Consider the following 20425-nt stretch of genomic DNA (forward strand, 5'->3'; position numbering starts at 1 on the left):
AATGAAAAGCAAGCACAAAGGGCGCTTCAGCTACGTGTTTGATCTTGCCCTCCGCAACAGGAGTCTACAAGGATGTCTACAGGGATGTATCATCTTCCCCTGAAATTCTCTTTAGAGGAGTTTTTCTTTTAACGCAAACTGCCTAATGAAATTGCCTCACCCTGCAGACTTCAGGCAGGGGAAAAAAACAAAACAAAAAAAACTCTTGGCGATTTCTACTTATTCGTCTGCAAAATTAATGTTTCTCGGCAAACTTCAGAAGTGAACTTTTAGGTCGTATTCAGGAGCCCATCGTAAATAAGTCTCGATTTAGGTATGTTTCATTTTTCTCATTGGCAACAGGAAATAGCGAGCAGTTAGCATTTTCAGAAACGACGGTCGTGCTGAGCTTTAAAAAAAAAAATTACTTCAGGTAAAAGATTGTGAAGCACCAACCCCCTCCCCGGAAAAAAAAAACCCCTCAACCCCCCCCAACCCCCAACCATGTCACATCCATCCTCCTAACACACAAGCCGTCACAGGCTTCATAGAGCTTTCCCCACCCTGTCCCTGGAAAGTTTGCATGCGCTTGCAACGGGCTCTGGACCAGAGCTTTTATTTTTATTTTTTTTTTTTAAAGATTTTATTTATTTATTTGACACACAGAGAGAGCGAGAGAGAGAGAGAGCGAGAGAGAGAGCACAAGCAGGGGGAGCGGCAGGCAGAGGGAGAAGCAGGCTTCCTGCACGAGCAGGGAGCCCGATGTGGGGCTCGATCCCAGGACCCTGGGATCATGGCCCGAGCTGAAGGCAGCGGTTTAACCAACTGAGCCACCCAGGTGCCCCTGGACCAGAGCTTTTAAAAAATGACGTTTGCTAACTGAAATCACGAGGATCCCTTAAAAGTAGGTGACAGTGCCCAGCCGAGTCTGAGCTCACACTTCGTTTTGTGCCAGCTGGGTCGCCACCTTGAGAGAAACCCCGCCGGCCCGAAGGACCTCGCGGGAAGCCCGGCTGGCGGTTATTTTTCTCTCCACTCGCCACTAGGTTGCACTAGATTAAGGATGCTGTGGAAATTATGCATCATTTAATTTAAAAAAATAATAAAGTAGAGCCAACACGTGACGAGAGGGACAGAGGGGAGCGCGCGCGCGCGCGCACGAGCTACAGCGGCAAAACGATCGGGTTTTTCATCGAAATCCCGTTTAAATCGCCTTCCCTCAAAAGACTGAAAGAGCTGAATTGTATCAAATCCCGGTTGGCAGGTTTTTTCCCCCGGCTCCACCTCACAAGCCCCTTCATTCTTCGCTTTCAGATTCCTTTCCACTCCACCACGATAAGCCAGGGAGAAGGCCTCCTTAAACTCGGGGTTTTCGCCAAAAAAGCCGGGGTCTCCCCCAGGAAAGGTCCCTATTTAGGGGTTTATCGGGAGGGGACTGAGCCTGACGAGGCTGCAGGGCCGCGAGGCCCCGCCCCCCCCGGGGTTCCCAGCACGCCCCGCGCGAGGAGGACGCGGCGGCGGGGGCGGGGTGGAGGAAGGGGCGGAGCGAGGGGGGGAGAGAAGGGCGTCGGTTTTGCGACAGGGGCGGTGCGGTGCGGAAGCGGAAGTGGAGGGTGCGCTTGGCGGCGGCGGCGGGAGCTGCGGAGTCGGGAATCAAAACAAAGGGCCTGGGGGGGGCGGGGGGAAGGCGGCGGGGCCGGAATGTGAGCGGAGGTGGAGCCCGCGGCTGAGGTGAGTTGGCTGGCAGCTCTGGGGACTAGTTCCTGACGGGCTCACAGCTCTGGGGCCATCGGCTGGAGGCGGGACAGCGTCCCCCCCCTTCCCCTGCCCTTTGCTGGCGGGGGGTGGGGGAGGTTGGCTACTCCGAGGGGAAGGACTGGGACTCAGCAGTCAGGCCCCCACCATAGGTTCGGGTTGTCTCCCTTTCAGGTCCGTTCACGACTGTCACTGCTGCGCCCCTGCTGCCCTTCCAGGGTGTTTGGCTCCCCGTCCGGACCTGTCCCCCCGCTCCCTGTTAGGGTTTCAGGCGTGGAGAGCAACCTTTCCGGAGCAGTGTGCACAGTTGGAAGGTTAAGAGAGGAAGAAAGGGGCGGGTGTTTTTCAACCCCACTGAGCGTTTTTGCATTCTCCTCGGCAGTTTAGCACTCCCTAGGGTGTAGTCTCTGGCTTGACAGATAGGGTTGAGTTGCCTTAGGGCATGAGCCACTCCCACTACTAATTGTAACTCTACACCGTGATACACATTTTCGTTTCTCAAGCACTTTTCTGGTATTACCAGGAGCTTTCCAATGACATTTGTATCTTTTGGACTTCCCCACTTCTCTGAGCGGTAAATAGGCTGTTTTGCATACACGGAAATCAAAACCTAAACTGTCTTCCTAGATACTGAACTCTTCACTCGTTCAACAATTGTTGATATGCACCAGGCACTGGTAGGTGCAGGAAATACAGCAATGAATGAGAAAACATGATGTCTGCTGTCGTGGAGTTTACAGTCAAGTAGGGGAGACATATAATAAAAAAGCAAGCAAATAAACAATTTTGGATAGAAGAGCTGTGGAAAAAAAAGTAATAGGACTGGGTGGTGTGGGTTTCCACGACTAACTTGGGTGTTCAGAGAAGGTTACTTCTAGATTTTATGCTTTGATTGTCTCATTAAATCCCAACAACAGCCCTATAAGGATGCCACAGTTATTATCAGGCCCAAATTTTACGCATAGGATCTGAGGTTCAGAGAGGTTGTGAACTCTCCATAGCGACACATATAGGAAGCAGCAAAATTGGGGATTAATACACAGACTGACATCAGAGTCTGTGCTCTCAAGCACTATCTGAATTGTTCAAAGAATCCCACTCAGATCAACAGAAAACTTGCTTTGGCTACCTAAGTTACTTAGTGGTATTCCCAGGAATGCTTGGGAAATTTTCTGGGTTCAGGCCACTAATAAGCTAATACATTTGTACTTTCTGTTGATTGTGTTGAGCCATACCGAAGGCACGTTGGTGTGGTGGAAAGAGGTGGACAAGCCTGGCTCTGCCCCCCTTTAATTATGTGATCTTGGCAAGTTACAAAACTTAATTAAACTTCTGTTTGCTCCTATGTAAAATTGTGGCTTATTAACTCCCTTGTCTATCAGATTTACTGTGGGGGAAAAGATGACATAAATGAATCCTATTGTCTGGTTGTTTTCATCACTGTATGTCTTGTGCCAAGCACAGGCCTGTTATATGGTAGATATTAATTACTGAATGAGGAAATAATGTTAAATAAAAAGGCTTTGTAATTGGTCTTGTACACTACCTGTTAGCACCTTTCAGGATTGGCCTTGAGATTTGAGAGAGCATGTTCAAGTTGTGTATTGTCATGAATATCCCAGATTTCTGTGATCTAGAGAGGAGTTTGTTGGGGGATACAAGACCTGTGTTTAGTAGGAAAAACAACAATCATAATTTATTGTCATTGTGGCAGTTAACTCCATTTCTGCTTCTACACTAACTCCTAACTGTATGTAGTAGGTGAATAGTTGCTATATTCATTCCTTAATTTAACAAATAATTACTTAGTTTACACTATGTTGCAAGCCCAGTGCTTGGCACAAGCTCTACATTGCGGACAAAAATGGGTGGTGGGGTCCTTTATTTAATACCCCCCCCCCAGCAATGCTGCGGAGGGGGAGAAATTAGCCACACTCTGCAAAGGAAGAAACGGAAACTTAATGAAGTTTTTGTAGCTCCCACATAAGGGCCAAATAGTAAATATTTTAGGCTTTGTGGGCCCTGCGGTTTCTGTTGCAAATACTTGACTAGGTAGCTGTAGTGCATAAATATTATTTTGATTTTCCCCCCCCCGGAATTAAAAAGTGTAAAATACCTTCTTAGTTTGAAGGTCATTTCAATACAGGCAGTGGGCTCGTTTTGGCTAGCAGGCTGTAGTTTGCCTGCCCTTGGTTTTTGTGATCAGTTCTATATTTTAGATTGAGTACTCATCTGTCCCTTCACCATACTATGTAGATGTTACAATCTCTTGAGAAGAGCATCTTATCGGAAAGAGAGCTAAAAGAAAATGTTTTCTTTATGTCCAGGAGAAATTTCTGATAAATTGATAACCTTAAAATGGCCACCATAGGTAAGAATAGGTGGTGTTTCGGTTTGATGGCGAGGACTTGGAAATGAGGTTCAGTTGTCCTTACCATTGGCAGGCTGCCTCAATGCCCACTGGCTCTTATTGATTTGATCTGCTTTTATTGTACTGTTTAAGACTTGTAAGAACGTGGTTGCACTGGAGTAGATACAGCACATCTGTGACTTGAGATTTCTCAGATTTTTGGTGGTATATCAGATTGCACTTGTAATAAGTAAATGAAGAAATTGCTTCGATTTGTTCTGTAGCAGAATCAAATTTACAGAGTCCACAGAGTTCACTTAATTTGGACCTTCCTCAGTCACATCAACGACACAGTGGGATAGGTTGCTATTAAGTCAATTTCAGAATCTTACGTAATTGGCTATGAAGACATGTAATTGTTCTTTTACTAAAATTATATGTTCTCTTTGTTAACTTTTTCACCCTTACTCGTAGGGTCTTTAGGGAGAGATGGTCGAGAAGAATTAAGAAAAAACTATAGAAAAGGCCTGCTCAGGGCTGGAGGAGGTTGGCCCCTGGCTAGAATTCTACTTTTATTCCTTATGATCTGACTTGTTGGGAGCCATTGTACCATAAATATAGTTGTGCCATAAGTACAGTTGCAGTCTCACTTTTTTACAAATTTATTTGAGAGAGAGCGGGAGTGCACACACAAGCTGCGGGGAGGGGAGAGGGAGAGGCAGGTTCCCCACTGAGCAGGGAGCCCAGCTCGGGGCTCTTGATCCCAGGACCTGAAGATTGTGACCTGAGCTGAAGGCAGACACTTAACCGACTGAGCCACCCAGGCGCCCCTGCAGTCTCACTTTTTTTTTTTTTTTGAAGATTTGATTTATTCATTCGAGAGAGCGCACACGCACACAAGCAAGGGGAGAGGCAGAGGGAGAAGCAGACTCCCTGCTGATCTGGAGCCCGACATGGGGCTCGGTCCCGGGACCCCGAGATCATGACCTGAGCCGAAGGCAGGCGCTTAACCGTCTGAGCCACCCAGGTGCCCCAAATCTCACATTTTAATAGTGAAATTTGTACTTAGGCAAATAACTTTGAGATCTCATTCTTAACAGGGTGGAAGAATGAAAGAAAAGAAAGATGAAAGAATGTTGAACCACTTTGTATGGCTGTATGATGGAAGGAAGCGGAACTGAGGACTCCTGCAGTAGAACACCTGGATGGCTGCAACAAAATAATGATGCTAAGCCATGGCTTTGGAAATTCTCTAATTGCTTTTCTCGTCCTGAGCAGACATTGCCACTTAGTCCCCAAACGGTAACTATGCGCAAGACGGAGGACATAGCAAATTCCTTATGCAAATACATGTGCTGTCTGTTTGGTCTGGGGCAGTCTCTCTCTCCCTGGAGTCTGTGCTAAGTTTTACCTTGTATCCTGCTTATTCTTCCTTATAGCACATGATTATAATTCCTGACTCGAGGAGAGCGTAAATTTTTTTTAACTCCTGCACTCCTATTCTAAGGAACTGTAGGTCCTTTAAATATTTAATGTTAACATTTGGGGAAGATTTGTTTCTTATGAAAGTCACAGATTTCCAAGATGAAATCCAGATTGTAGAGTCAGATCAGAGGAAAGTATAAAATAGATTTTATTTCACTCTAACCTTCTGAGTTTTGAGTCTTCAAATCAAGGGAAGATTGATAGGAACTTATTGGCAGTCTTTTTCTGTTCCAGATTTCTCTTGAATATTTAAATGCGTCTGTAACTTCCTTTGCCTTTTCATAGTGATTTTGACTTTTTCTGATTTCATTCCATGCACCATATTACCACATTTCTATTCTGTGTCTTTTTTTCTTTCTTTTTTTTTTCTTTTTTTGCTACTGCGCTTGGGATTTAAATGAGTCTTTACTATGAATTTACATAAGGGTATTAGTAACTTTTTAAAAACTCAACTAAATTCCCAATCTTCTCCAGGTTTTCATTATATAGTTACCTTTTTTTGCATGGCATCAGTAATTGAGGTCAGTGACTTTAGGGGCACCTGGCAACAGGGTTGGCAGCTCAGACAAGGCTTCCTGGGGTGGAGGATCTGGCCCTTATGGAGTCACACAGTACAGGATTGCACTCAACTTTACAGATCCAGAAACCTGATTTTATCAGTGGCACCCAGGATTGAGTATATAAATTCAGGAAAACCAACTCATGATAATCCTGACCATAAAAGCCAGATCTTTTTTTTTTTTTTTTTTTAAGAGCCAGATCTCTATAAATCAGAATGCCAGTAATTTCCAGCCTAAACTGTAATTACCAAGAGGGCAGAACACACTGCTTGTTGGCAGTCAGTCAATTGCTATCTCCTCCCTTTTAGGAAATGTCCAAGTGAAAAATCCAAATTTCTCCTAAATGAGTGTACTCTCCTAGATGAGTGTAGAACCACAGCCAAAGGAGTGAAATCATGGCAGTCAGATGGCCCTTTCTATGCTCTGAGGGAAGAGCATGTCTCATTATATCAGGACATTCTCTTAATAGTTCCTGCAGTCAGCCAGTAGGGGCTATTGATTAGTTAAATCCCCTTTCGGTAGCCAGGTACTCTGCTGAGTGCTTTATGTGCACTATCTCTTTTATCCTTCTAACAACTGTAGGAGAAACAAATAAAGAGACGTTATATAACTTACCCAAGGTCCTAAAACAGTTCCTGAGTATCACATTCAAACCCAGGTCTCTGACGCGGGTGCCATGCTATGACTTTGTAAATAACACTGGCCACCTGTGTCTGTGTTGGAGGCATATGACAGACAATTTCTCTGGAATCTTATTCCTAAATAGTTTTCTAATTACTCTGAGCCTTGTCCCTGACTACGAAGTGTTGACATTATGGCTTTAGGTCATGATATCCTAGTTTGCCTAATAATGTCAACAACACATTTAAGACCTCTCCATGGTTGGGCCCCTGGGGCGGATGGCTGATCTCATCCCTAATGTTTGGAATCGCCTGGAGGACCTTCCTAAATCCTTTATGGTCTGACTGCAAGAACTATTAAGTCTTTTCCTCCAAGCACTTGGCTGGTAAGCCATCTTTATTGAATATTGTTTGTGATTGTGTTGTTTTCATACCATCTGTTTTGTCTTTAGAAGACCCTGTGAGGCAAGGGGAAGTTATCAAAGGGAAGTCCCTGAGGCACAGATGGTTAACCTGCTTTGCTGAACATGTAAGCAGAACCCTCCCCCAGTCTCCTAAAATTCAGGAAGGACACAGTCTTGATTTTAGTTGTCTGTTTTGGTGTTCACCTCCTGCAGGCCTCTCTGAAGAATGCCCCTGGTTTCAGCTGCCATTCCATATTGTTTGGTTATGGTTGAGTGATGTAAACAGGACTGAATGCTGTTTCCATTTTTGGATTGCAGTAGGATGTGAGTAACCAAAAGTCACTGGCCTCCTGACATTAACTGGCGTTCTGATCTTCTCTTCCCAGAAAGATTACATGGAGAACAAGAAAGTTGCTGTGGAATTAAAGGATGTGCCATCTCCCCTTCATGCTGGCTCTAAACTTTTTCCAGCAGTCCCACTTCCAGATATCCATTCTCTTCAGCAACCTAAAATACAGCTTTCACCTGTCCCCAAAGTAAGCTGCTGTGCTCATTGCCCTAATGAACCCTCCACGTCGCCAATGCATTTTGGTGGTGGCGGTGGTGGCGGTAGCGGAGGTACTGGTAGCTTGATTCACCCCGGCGCACTGTTAGACTCGCAGAGCACCAGGACCATCACGTGTCAGGTAGGGTCAGGGTTCGCTTTCCAGTCTGCGTCTTCACTCCAGAATGCCTCAGCTAGGAACAATTTGGCCGGCATTGCAAGTGACTTTCCCAGCATGTGTCTAGAAAGTAATCTATCTTCCTGCAAACACCTGCCCTGTTGTGGGAAGCTTCATTTCCAATCATGTCATGGTAACGTGCACAAGCTGCATCAGTTCCCGGCTCTCCAGGGCTGCGCCTCTGCTGGCTATTTCCCCTGTTCTGATTTCACAAGCGGGGCTCCAGGGCATTTGGAAGAGCACATTTCACAGTCGGAGCTAACGCCTCACTTGTGCACCAATTCTTTGCACCTAAATGTGGTACCTCCGGTTTGTTTAAAGGGCTCACTTTACTGCGAAGACTGTCTCAACAAGGTGTGTATCTTTTTATTGTTCTGTTGGGCGCAGCTGACCTTTGAGGAATGACTTTCTTAAAGTAGATAGATGTTTCTTGAAAAATCTTTATTGTGCACGGGGGTGAAGATTCTTTTGTGAGGTAGCTTTCACCCCATCAACATAGCTTCTCTTGGTCCTGAGAGAAGCAAAGGGTAAAATGGGAAGGGCCATTCAAAAAAGTGCTGAGTCATTATTTATGTAGTTTATGCTTTTAGAGGCTCTTGTTGTAATCAGGCTGTTTCCCGCATGTAAACTGAGTTTGGCAAAGCTTCGTGTTCTGTTTTGTCTTTAAAGGCTAGAGCACGATTGCAGTTTGTCATAACTAACACCTTATACATGGACCCATTCATATAATGTAGGTCACGCCATGTTGTTCCTTTGTAGTAATTTGAGGGACTTGGAACTTGGCCTCCATCACACCGGTGTTAAAAATCTCAGTTACCTTCACGTAAAGTGTATTTGGGGTCGCCTTTGGAGGATACACATGCCCTAGAATGATCATGTGACTACCTTCCCAGATCATTTCAAGTCACTTCCTGAAGTGAGTTTATGACCTGATCGCTAATAGTTCTGGGAATGCCCTGAAATACTGAAAATACATTCCATCAGAGGTTAACAGGTGGAAAGAAGAAACACTTAGACTGTGTTTTCAGTTGTTGTTTATAACTCTAGGTTCTGAAAATGATGTATCTGAAACCTCCTCCTTTTCTTAAAAAAATTTTTAAAACAGCCGGCAAGAAATAGTATAATTGATGCTGCTAAAGTCTGGCCAAATATACCACCTCCAAATACTCAAACTGCACCTGTTACTATTCCTCTGTGTAATGGCTGTGGAACCAAAGGAACAGGGAAGGAGACCACGTTGTTATTGGCGACCAGTCTAGGCAAAGCTTCTTCGAAATTTGGTAAATGACAGTATGGTATAAAATGTGCATATTTAAGTAGTTTTCAGTATCTGATGCTAACACTGCATTTAGTCACCTCGAAAAGAAAAGATTCCTTGTGGTTCTGAAGCTACTGGGTAAATGAGTCTCCATTTCTGCCTCTTGGTAAAAGTCTTTTTATTCTTAGAGACCAACAAGCCATTTGCCTTTTATGTTGAGCTGCTGCTGTTTGAGACCAAAAGCTGTGTATAGAAAAACAGGGAGTATATTAGGAGAAATCAGTGCTAGAGGGGACTCCTTGTCAACTTAGGTTCAAAATCACGCTGTTAGTTGTGCACTCCGTGGAAGTACTTAATATTTAGAAAGATTTTGTAATGGTTGATGAAAAACTAATCGAAAAAACCTAATGTCATTTCCCCCCAAAAGTAGTTAATGTGATATTTTATCTTTTGAAAGCGTTTTTTTAAATATTAGATCAGATGTTAATGCAGTGTTAAATTTTTTTTTTTTAATCAAGAACAGTAACAAGTTCACCCGTTGTCACCTCTTCATTGGTCTTCCATACTGAGCAGGTAGACAAGCGTGGGCAGAGCATGACAATGAGGTCCCAGAGCTGCAGTGTCCGTTTACCTCCGCGTTAGTGTTCAGAGAAGCATAATGATCAGCATGAGAATGGCTCATGCGTTGCAGTGGATTTATTGTGGGCTTGAAGTAACTTGACCTTTAGAATTGTTCTCTCCTGAAAAAGCAGAATAATCGCTTAGAAATACTATTGGAACTTGCGGTTGTGCTATTAGGTCAGCCGGTGAGGTTGGTATCCTTAAGCTTAACATCAATCAGTAATTTCGTTTTTCTGCCACTAAGAACGATAGGTAGCTACCTATTATTTTATTTTTAGTTTGTCATTTTTTTTTTCCACTATGTGTGATTGAAAGTGTTAACATTTCCTAAGGGTCACCAGAAGTTGCACTAGCCGGACAGGTGCTGGAAAACTTACCCCCCATTGGAGTTTTTTGGGATATTGAAAACTGTTCAGTTCCCTCTGGCCGTTCAGCTACTGCTGTTGTACAGAGAATCCGTGAGAAGTTTTTTAAAGGCCACAGAGAAGCAGAATTCATCTGTGTGTGCGACATTAGTAAAGAAAACAAAGAAGTTATTCAAGAGCTGAATAACTGCCAGGTAAAAAAAAAAAAAAGAATTTTAATCTATTATGGTAGAAGAATAAGCACATGTGGGTTTGTTTGTTTTTTTTAAAGAATTTTAATTCAAAGTTTAATACACATTTTTCCTGAGTTTGCAAATAAAGGAAATTAGCAAAAGATTATTTCTAAAGTACTAGAAGTCATTTAATCATAACTGATCTTCCAATAATCTGCTTGTATGTGACTAGTGCTCTGCTAGTATGATGGTTACATTTATATCCTTTGTTTTGACTTCTGTGACTGCTCTGTGGAAAGGGCTCATAGGATTTATTATTTGAAATATATGAATTTAACTGAAGCACCAAGATGTTAAGCAACTTTTAAAGATCACATGGCCAATAAACCGATGAGCTAGGATTTAAATCCAGATTGTCTGGCTGCAAAGTCTGTTAAGCTGGAACTAGAATCCAGTTCTTTTGACTCTTAGACAAGTAATTCTATTGATACACCATATTGTTGCCTAAAAGTCTATATTTGTGCTCCTTAAAAAATGAATAAATCCTATTGTGTATTGCACGTAGTTGAAGCACCTCTCAAAACCTTTCCTTGCTCTGGAGACTTCTGTGTAAGCCTGAGGGCTTTATCAGAAATAAACACATTTTAGCTTTGTTGGGGACAGATGCCTCTCCTCTCCCACCACCTGACCCCAGATCCTGGAGCCACAGACAATGTATAGTGGAGACAAATGACATCAAATACAGCGCTGAATCTTAACCTTCATCATATACCAATCTCTGCTACTTCCCCAGCTGTTGGCAAAAGCTATTAGTGAGAGCTAATTTACCTACTTGAAATTTCACTTCCTTTTCTGCCTGTTTTCTCAAAGGCGAATGGACGAAGTACAAAAGCAGAAGATTAGAGAGGCGAGAAGGGATGATAATGGGTCTAGCTCATTTTTACGGAGAGACAAATTTGAAATTATTGAGATCCACTTACAATTTTTTTCCATTCCTAAGTGGCAGTAATAACAAGAGTGTCTTTCCTCAGGGACCATTTGTTAAGATGCAGGCAGAACGCATAGTGGTTTTTCTGACCTCAGCTCTTGCTCATTTGTCCTTTAAATTAACGCAGGTAACCGTTGCCCACATCAATGCTACAGCAAAGAATGCGGCTGACGATAAGCTCCGCCAGAGTCTCCGAAGGTTCGCGAACACGCACACTGCTCCGGCCACTGTGGTTCTTGTGTCAAGTAAGTGCAGAAGCGTCTGCTAATTTCCACTAAACTCACTGTATGGGAATTGTTACAGAAGCCAGAACATGTTTAAATAAAATATGCCCCCAGAGAGGCTGAAATACACAGGACATATTTATGCTTATGTCTGAGAGCTGTATAGAGAAGAAATAGAGTCTGTGTGGGTTTTGTATATTTTCTCCTTAGAATATGAGTACAGATTCTTGTGGGGCCAGTTAAAATGTAACTTTTTTTTTTTAACCCTGGACCCAGTATTGCAAATTTTAAAAATCTAAGAAGAATCATTTCCAAAGTTGATGCTCGCCAGAATGTTAATATTTCTTCTCTTCTACGAGAAGTAACGTGTGTCTTGGAATTCAGTATAAGTATGTGGTAAAATTGTCTTGTGGTGTTAATTCTTCTGATATGGAATGTGTTCCTGTTCTAAGAAGAAGGGGGTAGGAGGTGGGGAGCAACTCTGAGTACTATAGTCCAGCCATTTCTTTTTTTTTCAGTGGGTGTCAGTGGAGTTGTGTGTCTCTGTCCAGTCCTTCTAATGTTTGGGGATGGGGGTGGGGGTGTACCTTTTCTTTCAGCTGATGTCAATTTTGCATTGGAACTCAGTGACCTGAGACACAGGCATGGTTTCCACATAATTTTGGTCCATAAAAACCAGGCCTCGGAAGCACTGCTGCATCATGCCAATGAGCTGATCAGATTCGAAGAGTTCATTTCTGACCTGCCCCCCAGGTTACCACTAAAAATGCCAGTAAGTGGGTTTGTGTTCTTTTTTTGCTGTATTCTGATGTTACATTATGGAGGCTGAAGACCACCCATAACGGGCCACCAAGTGAGGCTGCTCTTTGTAGGAGGCTGGCCAGAGTTTTGAAATAAGGCTTAGAAATAGTTCTTCTCTTAAAATATACAGAGAATTGATATGTATGGATTTTGCTTTTATTTTGTTGCACAGTATCGTAGGGAATTGATGTGTAGGTTAACCTTACCAACAGCCACTTGTCAGTGTCTCGAAAGCTAGCAGTGTTCTGTGTCCAGTGGATGGAAGTAATGGAAACATTTATTACTCCTTTTGCTTCCAGGCATAGGTAAAGAATATAAGGATGGTTTGCACACACTTGTGGTTGCAGTCAAATAAACAGAGAAATTATACACCTTTTTTTTTTAAGATTTATTTATTTAAGAGAGTGCATATTCAAGCGAGCAAGGGGAAGGACAGAGGGAGAGAGAGAATCTCAAGCAGATGCCATTCTCGGTGTGGAGCCTGACATGGGGCTCGATCCCATGGTCCCAAGATCGTGACCTGAGCTGAAACCTAAGAATCAGAGGCTTAATCGACTGAGCCACCCAGGCGCCCCTAATTGTACCCTTTTTAGGCATTTAATCCTTAAGCCCCAGAAACCCCTAGGCCTGTTTTCTACAGTTTCATTCCCCACCATGCACGTGCACTTGCACATTTTGTAGTGGTTATTGCTACAGCTGTAGCTCGTTGAGCCACGTGCTAGGAGAACGTGAGCGTATTTCCAGCAGGGTGAGCATTTCTTAAGGTCTTGATTTGGGACAAGCATGTTTACTACAGTGTTGAGCTGTTTTTAAGCTATTTGGAGATTATATGTGACTCCTGAAGAAATTGGCATTCCCTTTTCTAACGTTAAAGGCCTTTAAGTCAGTTGTAGTATTTTAGGTAACAGATTGTCCACTTTTGAGATCCTTATTCTTTATGGTCAAAAAAGAAAAAAAGACTTGATTATTCAGAACTTTAAATCTTGCCATTCTTATCCACTAGAGTGATCATTTAAGGTATATTTCTCTTTTTCTGTGTTTTTCAGTCTAAGTAAGTTTACCTTCTCCCCTCTACATCATTGTTACCTCCCCTCCAAGGCTAAGGCTGTTAGCTTCAGTCTGGAGATCACTCCCTGTTCTAATTGTGTAAGTGAACGTGTGCCCCTGAGTTAACCTGTTGTAACACTTCTCCTCTGTATCAGCAGTGCCACACTCTGCTCTATGTTTATAACCTACCAGCAAATAAAGATGGCAAGAGCATCAGCAACAGGCTCAGGCGCCTGTCTGATAATTGTGGTGGGAAAGTGCTGAGTATCACAGGCTGCAGTGCGATTCTCCGCTTCATAAACCAAGATAGTGCGGAACGGGCTCAGAAGCGAATGGAAAATGAAGATGTCTTTGGTAATAGGATCATTGTGTCATTTACTCCAAAAACTAGAGAACTCTGTGAGACAAAGAGTTCCAGTGCAATTGCCGATAAAGCGAAGTCTCCCAAAAAACTTAAGAATCCAAAATTGTGCCTCATCAAAGATACAAGTGAACAATCTTCCAGTGCCAAAGCCACGCCTGGAAAAGGGTCGCAGGCAAATTCTGGATCTACTACAAAAAACACAAATGTTAAAAGTTTACAGGTAACTTTGATACCTCTTGCTTTCTGAAGTTTATGGTAGGTTTGGTTTCTTTGTGTCTGTGTTTGATATGCCCGCTTGCTTTTGGCATGTCCTTTTTTATTTCCATTTTTGACCATACTCAGAGTTCCATGTTTCCTGGACAGGCTTTAAGACACGTTGGGTACTTATATTTTCACCTCCGCCGCGCTTGTCTCTTTGAAGGAGCTGTGCCGCATGGAGTCGAAGACTGGGACTAGAAACAGTGACTCCCAGCAAGGTAACCCGAGGCTGGCAGCACCTCCTCACAGAGGCTTGAGTGCTGCAGCGCCCGCGCCTAAAAACTCGGGGACAGCAGAGTCTGCTTACAAAACCAATCCGAGGTAGGTTCAGTTACTCTTTCTCACAGATGATTGTCTAATGTGAAGGAAATCCAGTGACCCTTCCCCGTCAATTTTTCTCTCCATTAGAAAAGAGAACCTCTGTGCCCGAAGTGTCACCAGTTCTCCCGTAGAGAAAAAAGATAAAGAGGAGACCCCGTTCCAAGTGAGTTACCCATCGGCTTTTAGCAAGTTGATCGCATCAAGGCAAGTCAGTCCTCTGCTCACCGCACAGTCATGGTCTTCTCGGTGAGTCTAGCTTTTTGGTCGTGGGGGTAGTTACTGCAATAGGAGGGATTATGAAATCACATCTGTTTAAAAGAATGCAAGCAATACAGGGGTACATAAAGTAAAAGATGAGTCTTCCACCCCTCCTCCTCCAGCCCCTCTTTTCCTCGGGTAATCTTAGCTAGCGTTTGGGGGCAGTGCTTCTCACCGTTCCTTCCTCCTGCGCGTGGGAATCTGGGTTGGCAGAGGTCAGAGAAACTTGTCTAGGAGTCCTGGGCCTGGATGGGAGGCACGTTAACATGTCCTTACCGTGTCCTCCTCACTTCGTCATGTTGTGGGAAAAGCCCAAACTGGACACACATTGGTTACCCTTATTCCTAGGGTAATTACCAGGAGCTGTTTGAAAAGCAAGGGTCTCTGTGAACCACTGTAATTACCTAAGTAACACTTACTAAGCTCTCCAAACTCATACTGAGTACTTCTGGGGGCCTGGAGGACAGGAGCCATAAGGCCACGTTGCATCACGTGAACTCCTTCAAGCATTGTATTTTTCTGCTGAGTTGGTGAAGACTCACTCCAGAGAGTGACTTTAGATCTGTAAAGTTACATTTTAAAATTCACATGAAAGTTTTTCTGATCTGGAGAAAGACTACAACACATGAGCAAGAATATCTAGCATTTTCAGAGCCAGGGAGAGGTTAAATGACTTACATGAGTATCACAGGCTAATTAACCAAGAATAAATACCCAAAGTGGAAAATTAATTCATTAGGCCCACCTATAATTTTTTTCTTTAGTTCTAAATAATCCAGTGAAAGAATATTTGATATTAAATCACGTACTGGTTGTTAATAAGGAGTCAACAGGTAGTACTTTGACAATAAATCTAAATCCATGTATATTTAAGACAAATATACATTTGAAAATCAAATATTTAGTTTGGTCATATTATGGAAAGTTGTTTCTATATATAGCTTTGAGCAAAGCCTAAATGATATAAACTAAATAAATAGAATCACAGTTTTTAAAAATAATTTAATACGTATGTCTTACGCAGGAGTATGTCTCCAAACCTTTTAAACAGAGCGTCCCCACTTGCTTTCAACATTGCAAATCCAAGCATTGGTGCCGACAGCCCAGACCCATTTGCAAATGGTGCTGACATCCAGATCAGCAACATCGACTACAGGTTATCCCGGAAGGAGCTGCAGCAGCTCATGCAGGAAGCGTTTTCTAGGCACGGCAAGGTAACCTTTTCTCTCTTGTTCCTGCCTTTCTTTTACCCTTTGCTAGCACTCCAACTCAAGAGAATGTCATTCAACACACATAACCACAGCCAGGATATAAGGATTACTGAATGAGTTTGAACGCCATCCTTTTTCCTTTGGTCTGCTCATGGTGATACTATACATCCAGTTTTTAGGACATAGCCCCAGAGAGCAAGAGACCTAGTGGAGAAGCACTTGTGGTCATGGGCAGGGATTTAAGTGGCACTTTGGGAAATAAAACGCAGATGGATTTTATTTAGCTCTGGCTGCTAAAATACAGAAATAGGATTCTAAAGTAACGTTGGCTGTTTTTGTTAACATCTTACTGTATTGATGCAGTTTTTAGGTGCTGTTTGCTAGAAGTGCACCTTTTCCAGATTATTAAAATGGCTATGCCCCAAGTATTTGCAGGGTCCGGAGAAGACCCCAAAGACTCCTCACATGTATTGGCTCCTGAGCCTGCATGGGAGTGCTGTGTGTGCCAGAGCATGCAGGCAGGCCGGGCCAGTTTCATATTCCTGAAGGTCACCCAGTTCTAGTTCACTTAGGTTTTGCTTGGCAGAAGTGTAGAGTTCGGACAAGTTCCCTCACAGAAGCACGGAAGTCCGCAAACGTGTTCCCTAATGATTCACCTTCAGTTTTAAGATGACAGGGTTCTGGGTAGACATAGCATTCCATTTTCCTTTTTACTGCTGTAGGTGAAGAGTGTTGAGCTCAGCCCCCATACAGATTATCAGCTCAAGGCTGTTGTTCAGATGGAGAACTTACAAGAAGCAATCAGTGCGGTGAATAGCCTCCACAGATACAAAATTGGCAGCAAGAAGATCCTGGTCTCACTTGCCACAGGAGCTGCTAATAAATCACTCTCTTTACTGAGGTAAAAACAAACCATTTATTTCAGGAAATAACATTTTGGCCCAGAAATAACTTTGGAAGTAAGAAAACAGATTTGATCACTGTCCCAACCCTCTTAGATGATTACATATGCTGCAATAGTGCTTACTCTTAATTGGTAGAGCTTACAAATAAGTTAGAAGTCAGCAATAAGCTAGTTAGAATAATTCAACTTTTGTTCAAGTCATTCCTCAAAGGGGAAGTACAGCTTAAACTTGGCAGGCAGTTGGGAGTAAAATAATACACCACATATCCAGAACAGGTTCTAAAAATAGCCCTCTACGATAAAAGTTTATAAGCCTGGAAAGTCTGAAATACTACCTCCAAATCTTAGGAGAAGGTAGGTTTGTCTCTAAAGGGTAGATCTACAAAGCTCCAAGCTCTCAACCTGCAGATAGATCCTTAACATCAAATAGACACTCCGTAAGTCTGCATTATGATTATGTCAATTGTAGGAATCTGGTGATGATTTTATTCTTAATGCGCTTTGGTGATTCTTCTGCTCTCCCTGTTTTGGGGGAAACTAGTAAAACAGAACTCACTCCTAAAAATCTGAATTCTCAGAGGTCTTTTGCTGTGACATGTACTTCACCATTATTTTAAATTACGGTTTTTATCCCCTAGGATAAAAGTAATACTCATTGAAGAAACTTCAGAAAGATCAGAAACATAAAAGAAGAGGGGGAGAAATCCATAATCCTGTGGCTCAAAGCCAGTCACTCGACAGTTTGCCTTTTGTTTTCCCTCTTGAGTGTTTTTGGCTGCCTTTTTGTTTTTTAAAACCATAGTTGGGATGAGATATTGTATTCACTTGTGCATCCTCAATTATGGGAATTCCACACCCATGTGGAATTCATGAACCACAAGAACCACAACGTGGCAGGAGACATTCAAGCTGTTCTGCTTTTTACTCTGAGTTAACAAGGTGTTTGTCTCATAGAGTAGTCAGTGTTCTTCTGATACACAGGTGTGAGAAGCCCTATGCTTGAGTTTGATGAAAATTCCAGGGTGTCTTGACTTTATATTCTTTAATCACCTTGTCCCTAAAGTAATTTCTTTAAGTTTTTCCAGAAAATTAATTTTGACATATCACAATTGCTTCTCGGCCTTTTGGCTAAGATCAAGTGTAATTTTGACGTATCAGAAACTGGTAAATTTACGCTGCACGGACCATTGAATAACATAGGGGTTAGAGGTGCCGACCCCCTCCCCATGCAGTCAGAAATCTGCACATAACTTTTGGCTCCCAAAATCTTAACTACTAATTGAATTACTGTTCACCAGAAGCCTTACTGTTCACATAAACAATGGATTAACCCCTGTTTTGTATGTTATATGTGTTATATACCGTATTTTACAAAAAAGTAAGAAAGAAGAAAATGTTACTAAAATCATGAGGAAGAGAACATACATTTACAGAACTGTACTGCCTCGATCGAAAGAAATCCACATGTACACAGACTCGTGAAGTTCAAACATATGTTGTTCAAGGGTCAGCTGTACTTTGTGTTAATTTTATGAGCTCAGTTTTTTAAATACAACTTGGAAATCATCTGTTGATGTCCAGCGACATCTGTTCTCTGATTGAGTGCAATTTTGTTTTACAGTTCAGAAACAATGTCTATTCTTCAGGATGCTCCTGCCTGCTGTCTGCCTCTTTTTAAATTTACAGATCTCTATGAAAAAAAGTAAGTTAGGTTTATTTTTTTTCCTCATTGATTCAGTCAGTACTGGTCGGCAGCTTCCAGAATCCCTGTATTGATTAGTGATTGGCATAACACGGTGGTAGCTAGTCTTAAGGAACTTCCAGCCTGGTGGAGGTAAAGACATAAAAGCAATGGTATGCAGATTCAGAACCAGATTTTGATTTTAACATTAAAACAACTTTTCGTTTTTACTAAATTTAGACCTCAGTCCCTAAAGCTGTACTTTCATTTTTTTTCTCCAATTGACCAATGAGTTTTGTTCTTCATCGAGTGAACATTTTTGAGCACCTTCTAGACTATAAGCTCCAGGATGACAAGGACTTAGGACAGTCTCTTCAGTACCCAGGGCTTAGTAGGTGCTCAGCAAGTGTTAGTGGAACGAAAATGTCAGGCTCTGTGGAGAACGCGGAGCTGAGAGGACACAGCCCTTGTCCCTGAGGGACTTACGTCTAGAAGGGAAGAGAAAACACTCACAGATGATTATAGAACCAAGAAAACTGTCCTAAATGAGGAGCAGGGAGGAGAAACTGCTGCGACGATAGAAGGAACAAGGGTGGGGACTATTCCTCTGTGAACCGTGGGAGCCCTGAGTCGTGGAGGAGGGAGAGGGCGGCTGTGGTGGCCGGAAGCACGCGTCCGGAAGACTTTCCTGCTGATGGTTCCGTCTGCCATGGAATGGACAGGGCAGGGAGGGAGACAATGGAGGGGCAGTGCCACGCCCGCCCCCAGGCCTGGGCAGATGCTGTTGGAACACCCAAGTTTGAGTCGTCAGTGAGATAGGACTTGGTGACTAGTTTTATGTAGCAGGCAAGGTAAACAGTAGAGGTCATTTTGATTCTGAGTTTTTTTGCCCCAGATTACTGGGAGGATGGTTGTATGGTTAAACCAGAAATGGAGAAATAAAGCATGTTTGGGAGGTACAGTGAATTTTTGACCTTGGTTTTTGGACACTTGAGATACAGAGTGGTGGCAGTTATTTTCCTAAAGGGGATCACGAAAGACAGGGGAGCGGATAGGGAGGGCGAGGGAACCCAGAGAAAGGCGGAACTGGATGAGATGGCACCAGGGACAAGAAGTGGGAGAGAACCCAGAGGTGAGGGTGACATAGGACGTGTGGGGATGGTGCGAGGTTTGGCAGGGAGGCGGAGGCTGCTGGTGACTTGAGAGCCATCCCTACAGGGTCCTGTGGATAAAATCCTGGAGGAACAGGCTGACAGACTGGGTGGTGCAATGGCAGAGCAGCTCCAGAGAGAGCAGCTGTTTCCATTAGAGGCACGACGAGGTTACAGGACTGAGTGAGAGCACCAGCGGTGTATGTGTGCAGGGGCAGACAGCGTGAGTGAGGGTCAGGGCGTGAGACCGCATTTGGTCGGGGGGACATGTGAGTATCAGTGTAGGGCCCTGGGAAGAAACCACTGGAGCGGCTGATGTTGAATGTGTGCTTCATGTGTGCCAAGCTCTTCCCAGACATAACATTTAATCCTCGTATCAACCCTGTGAGGTCGGTATTATCTTCCCATTTTGCATTTGGGAAAGCTGAGGCCTGGATTGGTTCTAGAAGGTGACTGAGGCCACACAGGTTGAGTCAGGATGTGAACTCAAACATGTCTGCCTTCTGACCCTGTGCCTTTTTTTTTTTTTTTTTTTTTTTTTGAGAGAAAGAGCACGAGCAGGGGGAGCGAGCAGGGGGAGCGGCAGGCAGAGGGTGAGGGAGAACCAGGTTCCCCACTAAGCAGGGAGCCCAGGATCATGACTTGAGCTGAAGGCAGACACTCAACTGACTGAGCCACCCAGGCACCCCTTGTGGTTTGTTTTTTTTTTTAATAATTTTTTTATTATGTGATGTTAATCACCATACATTACATCGTTAGTCTTCGATGTAGTGTTCCATGATTCATTGTTTGTGTAGAATACCCAGTGCTCCATTCAGTACGTGCTCTCTTTAATACCCATCACCGGCTAACCTATCCCCCCACCTCCTTCCCCTCTGTGATTTTTTTAAATTTTTTATTGTTATGTTAATCACCATACATTACA

General features: G+C 43.3%; 1 protein-coding gene across 9 annotated transcripts in view; it reads left to right on the top strand.

Moving 5' to 3' along the window:
• Nucleotides 1-1586: 1586 nt before the first annotated feature.
• The window catches only part of MARF1 (meiosis regulator and mRNA stability factor 1), a 44266-nt gene continuing 25427 nt past the window's right edge, over nt 1587-20425 (top strand). For 2 of the 9 annotated variants that reach the window (XM_025855510.2, XM_025855513.2), the window contains exons 1-13: nt 1587-1710; nt 5185-5386; nt 7540-8229; nt 8981-9155; nt 10087-10313; nt 11408-11525; nt 12104-12276; nt 13508-13936; nt 14138-14295; nt 14383-14541; nt 15578-15767; nt 16487-16665; nt 18290-18370. In XM_025855510.2, coding sequence (XP_025711295.1) covers nt 5243-5386; nt 7540-8229; nt 8981-9155; nt 10087-10313; nt 11408-11525; nt 12104-12276; nt 13508-13936; nt 14138-14295; nt 14383-14541; nt 15578-15767; nt 16487-16665; nt 18290-18370 — 2723 coding nt within the window. In that variant the 5' untranslated portion in view covers nt 1587-1710; nt 5185-5242. Of the gene's footprint in view, nt 1711-5184; nt 5387-7201; nt 7279-7539; nt 8230-8980; nt 9156-10086; nt 10314-11407; nt 11526-12103; nt 12277-13507; nt 13937-14137; nt 14296-14382; nt 14542-15577; nt 15768-16486; nt 16666-18289; nt 18371-20425 lie in introns of those variants that run through there. The other 7 variants (XM_073899461.1, XM_073899463.1, XM_025855512.2 and 4 more) reach the window with 7 other exon arrangements.

Source organism: Callorhinus ursinus, unplaced genomic scaffold (genome assembly GCF_003265705.2).
Source record: "Callorhinus ursinus isolate GAN/ISIS: 27379988/994484 unplaced genomic scaffold, GSC_fseal_2.0 scaffold13, whole genome shotgun sequence".
NCBI classification, from domain to species: domain Eukaryota; kingdom Metazoa; phylum Chordata; class Mammalia; order Carnivora; family Otariidae; genus Callorhinus; species Callorhinus ursinus.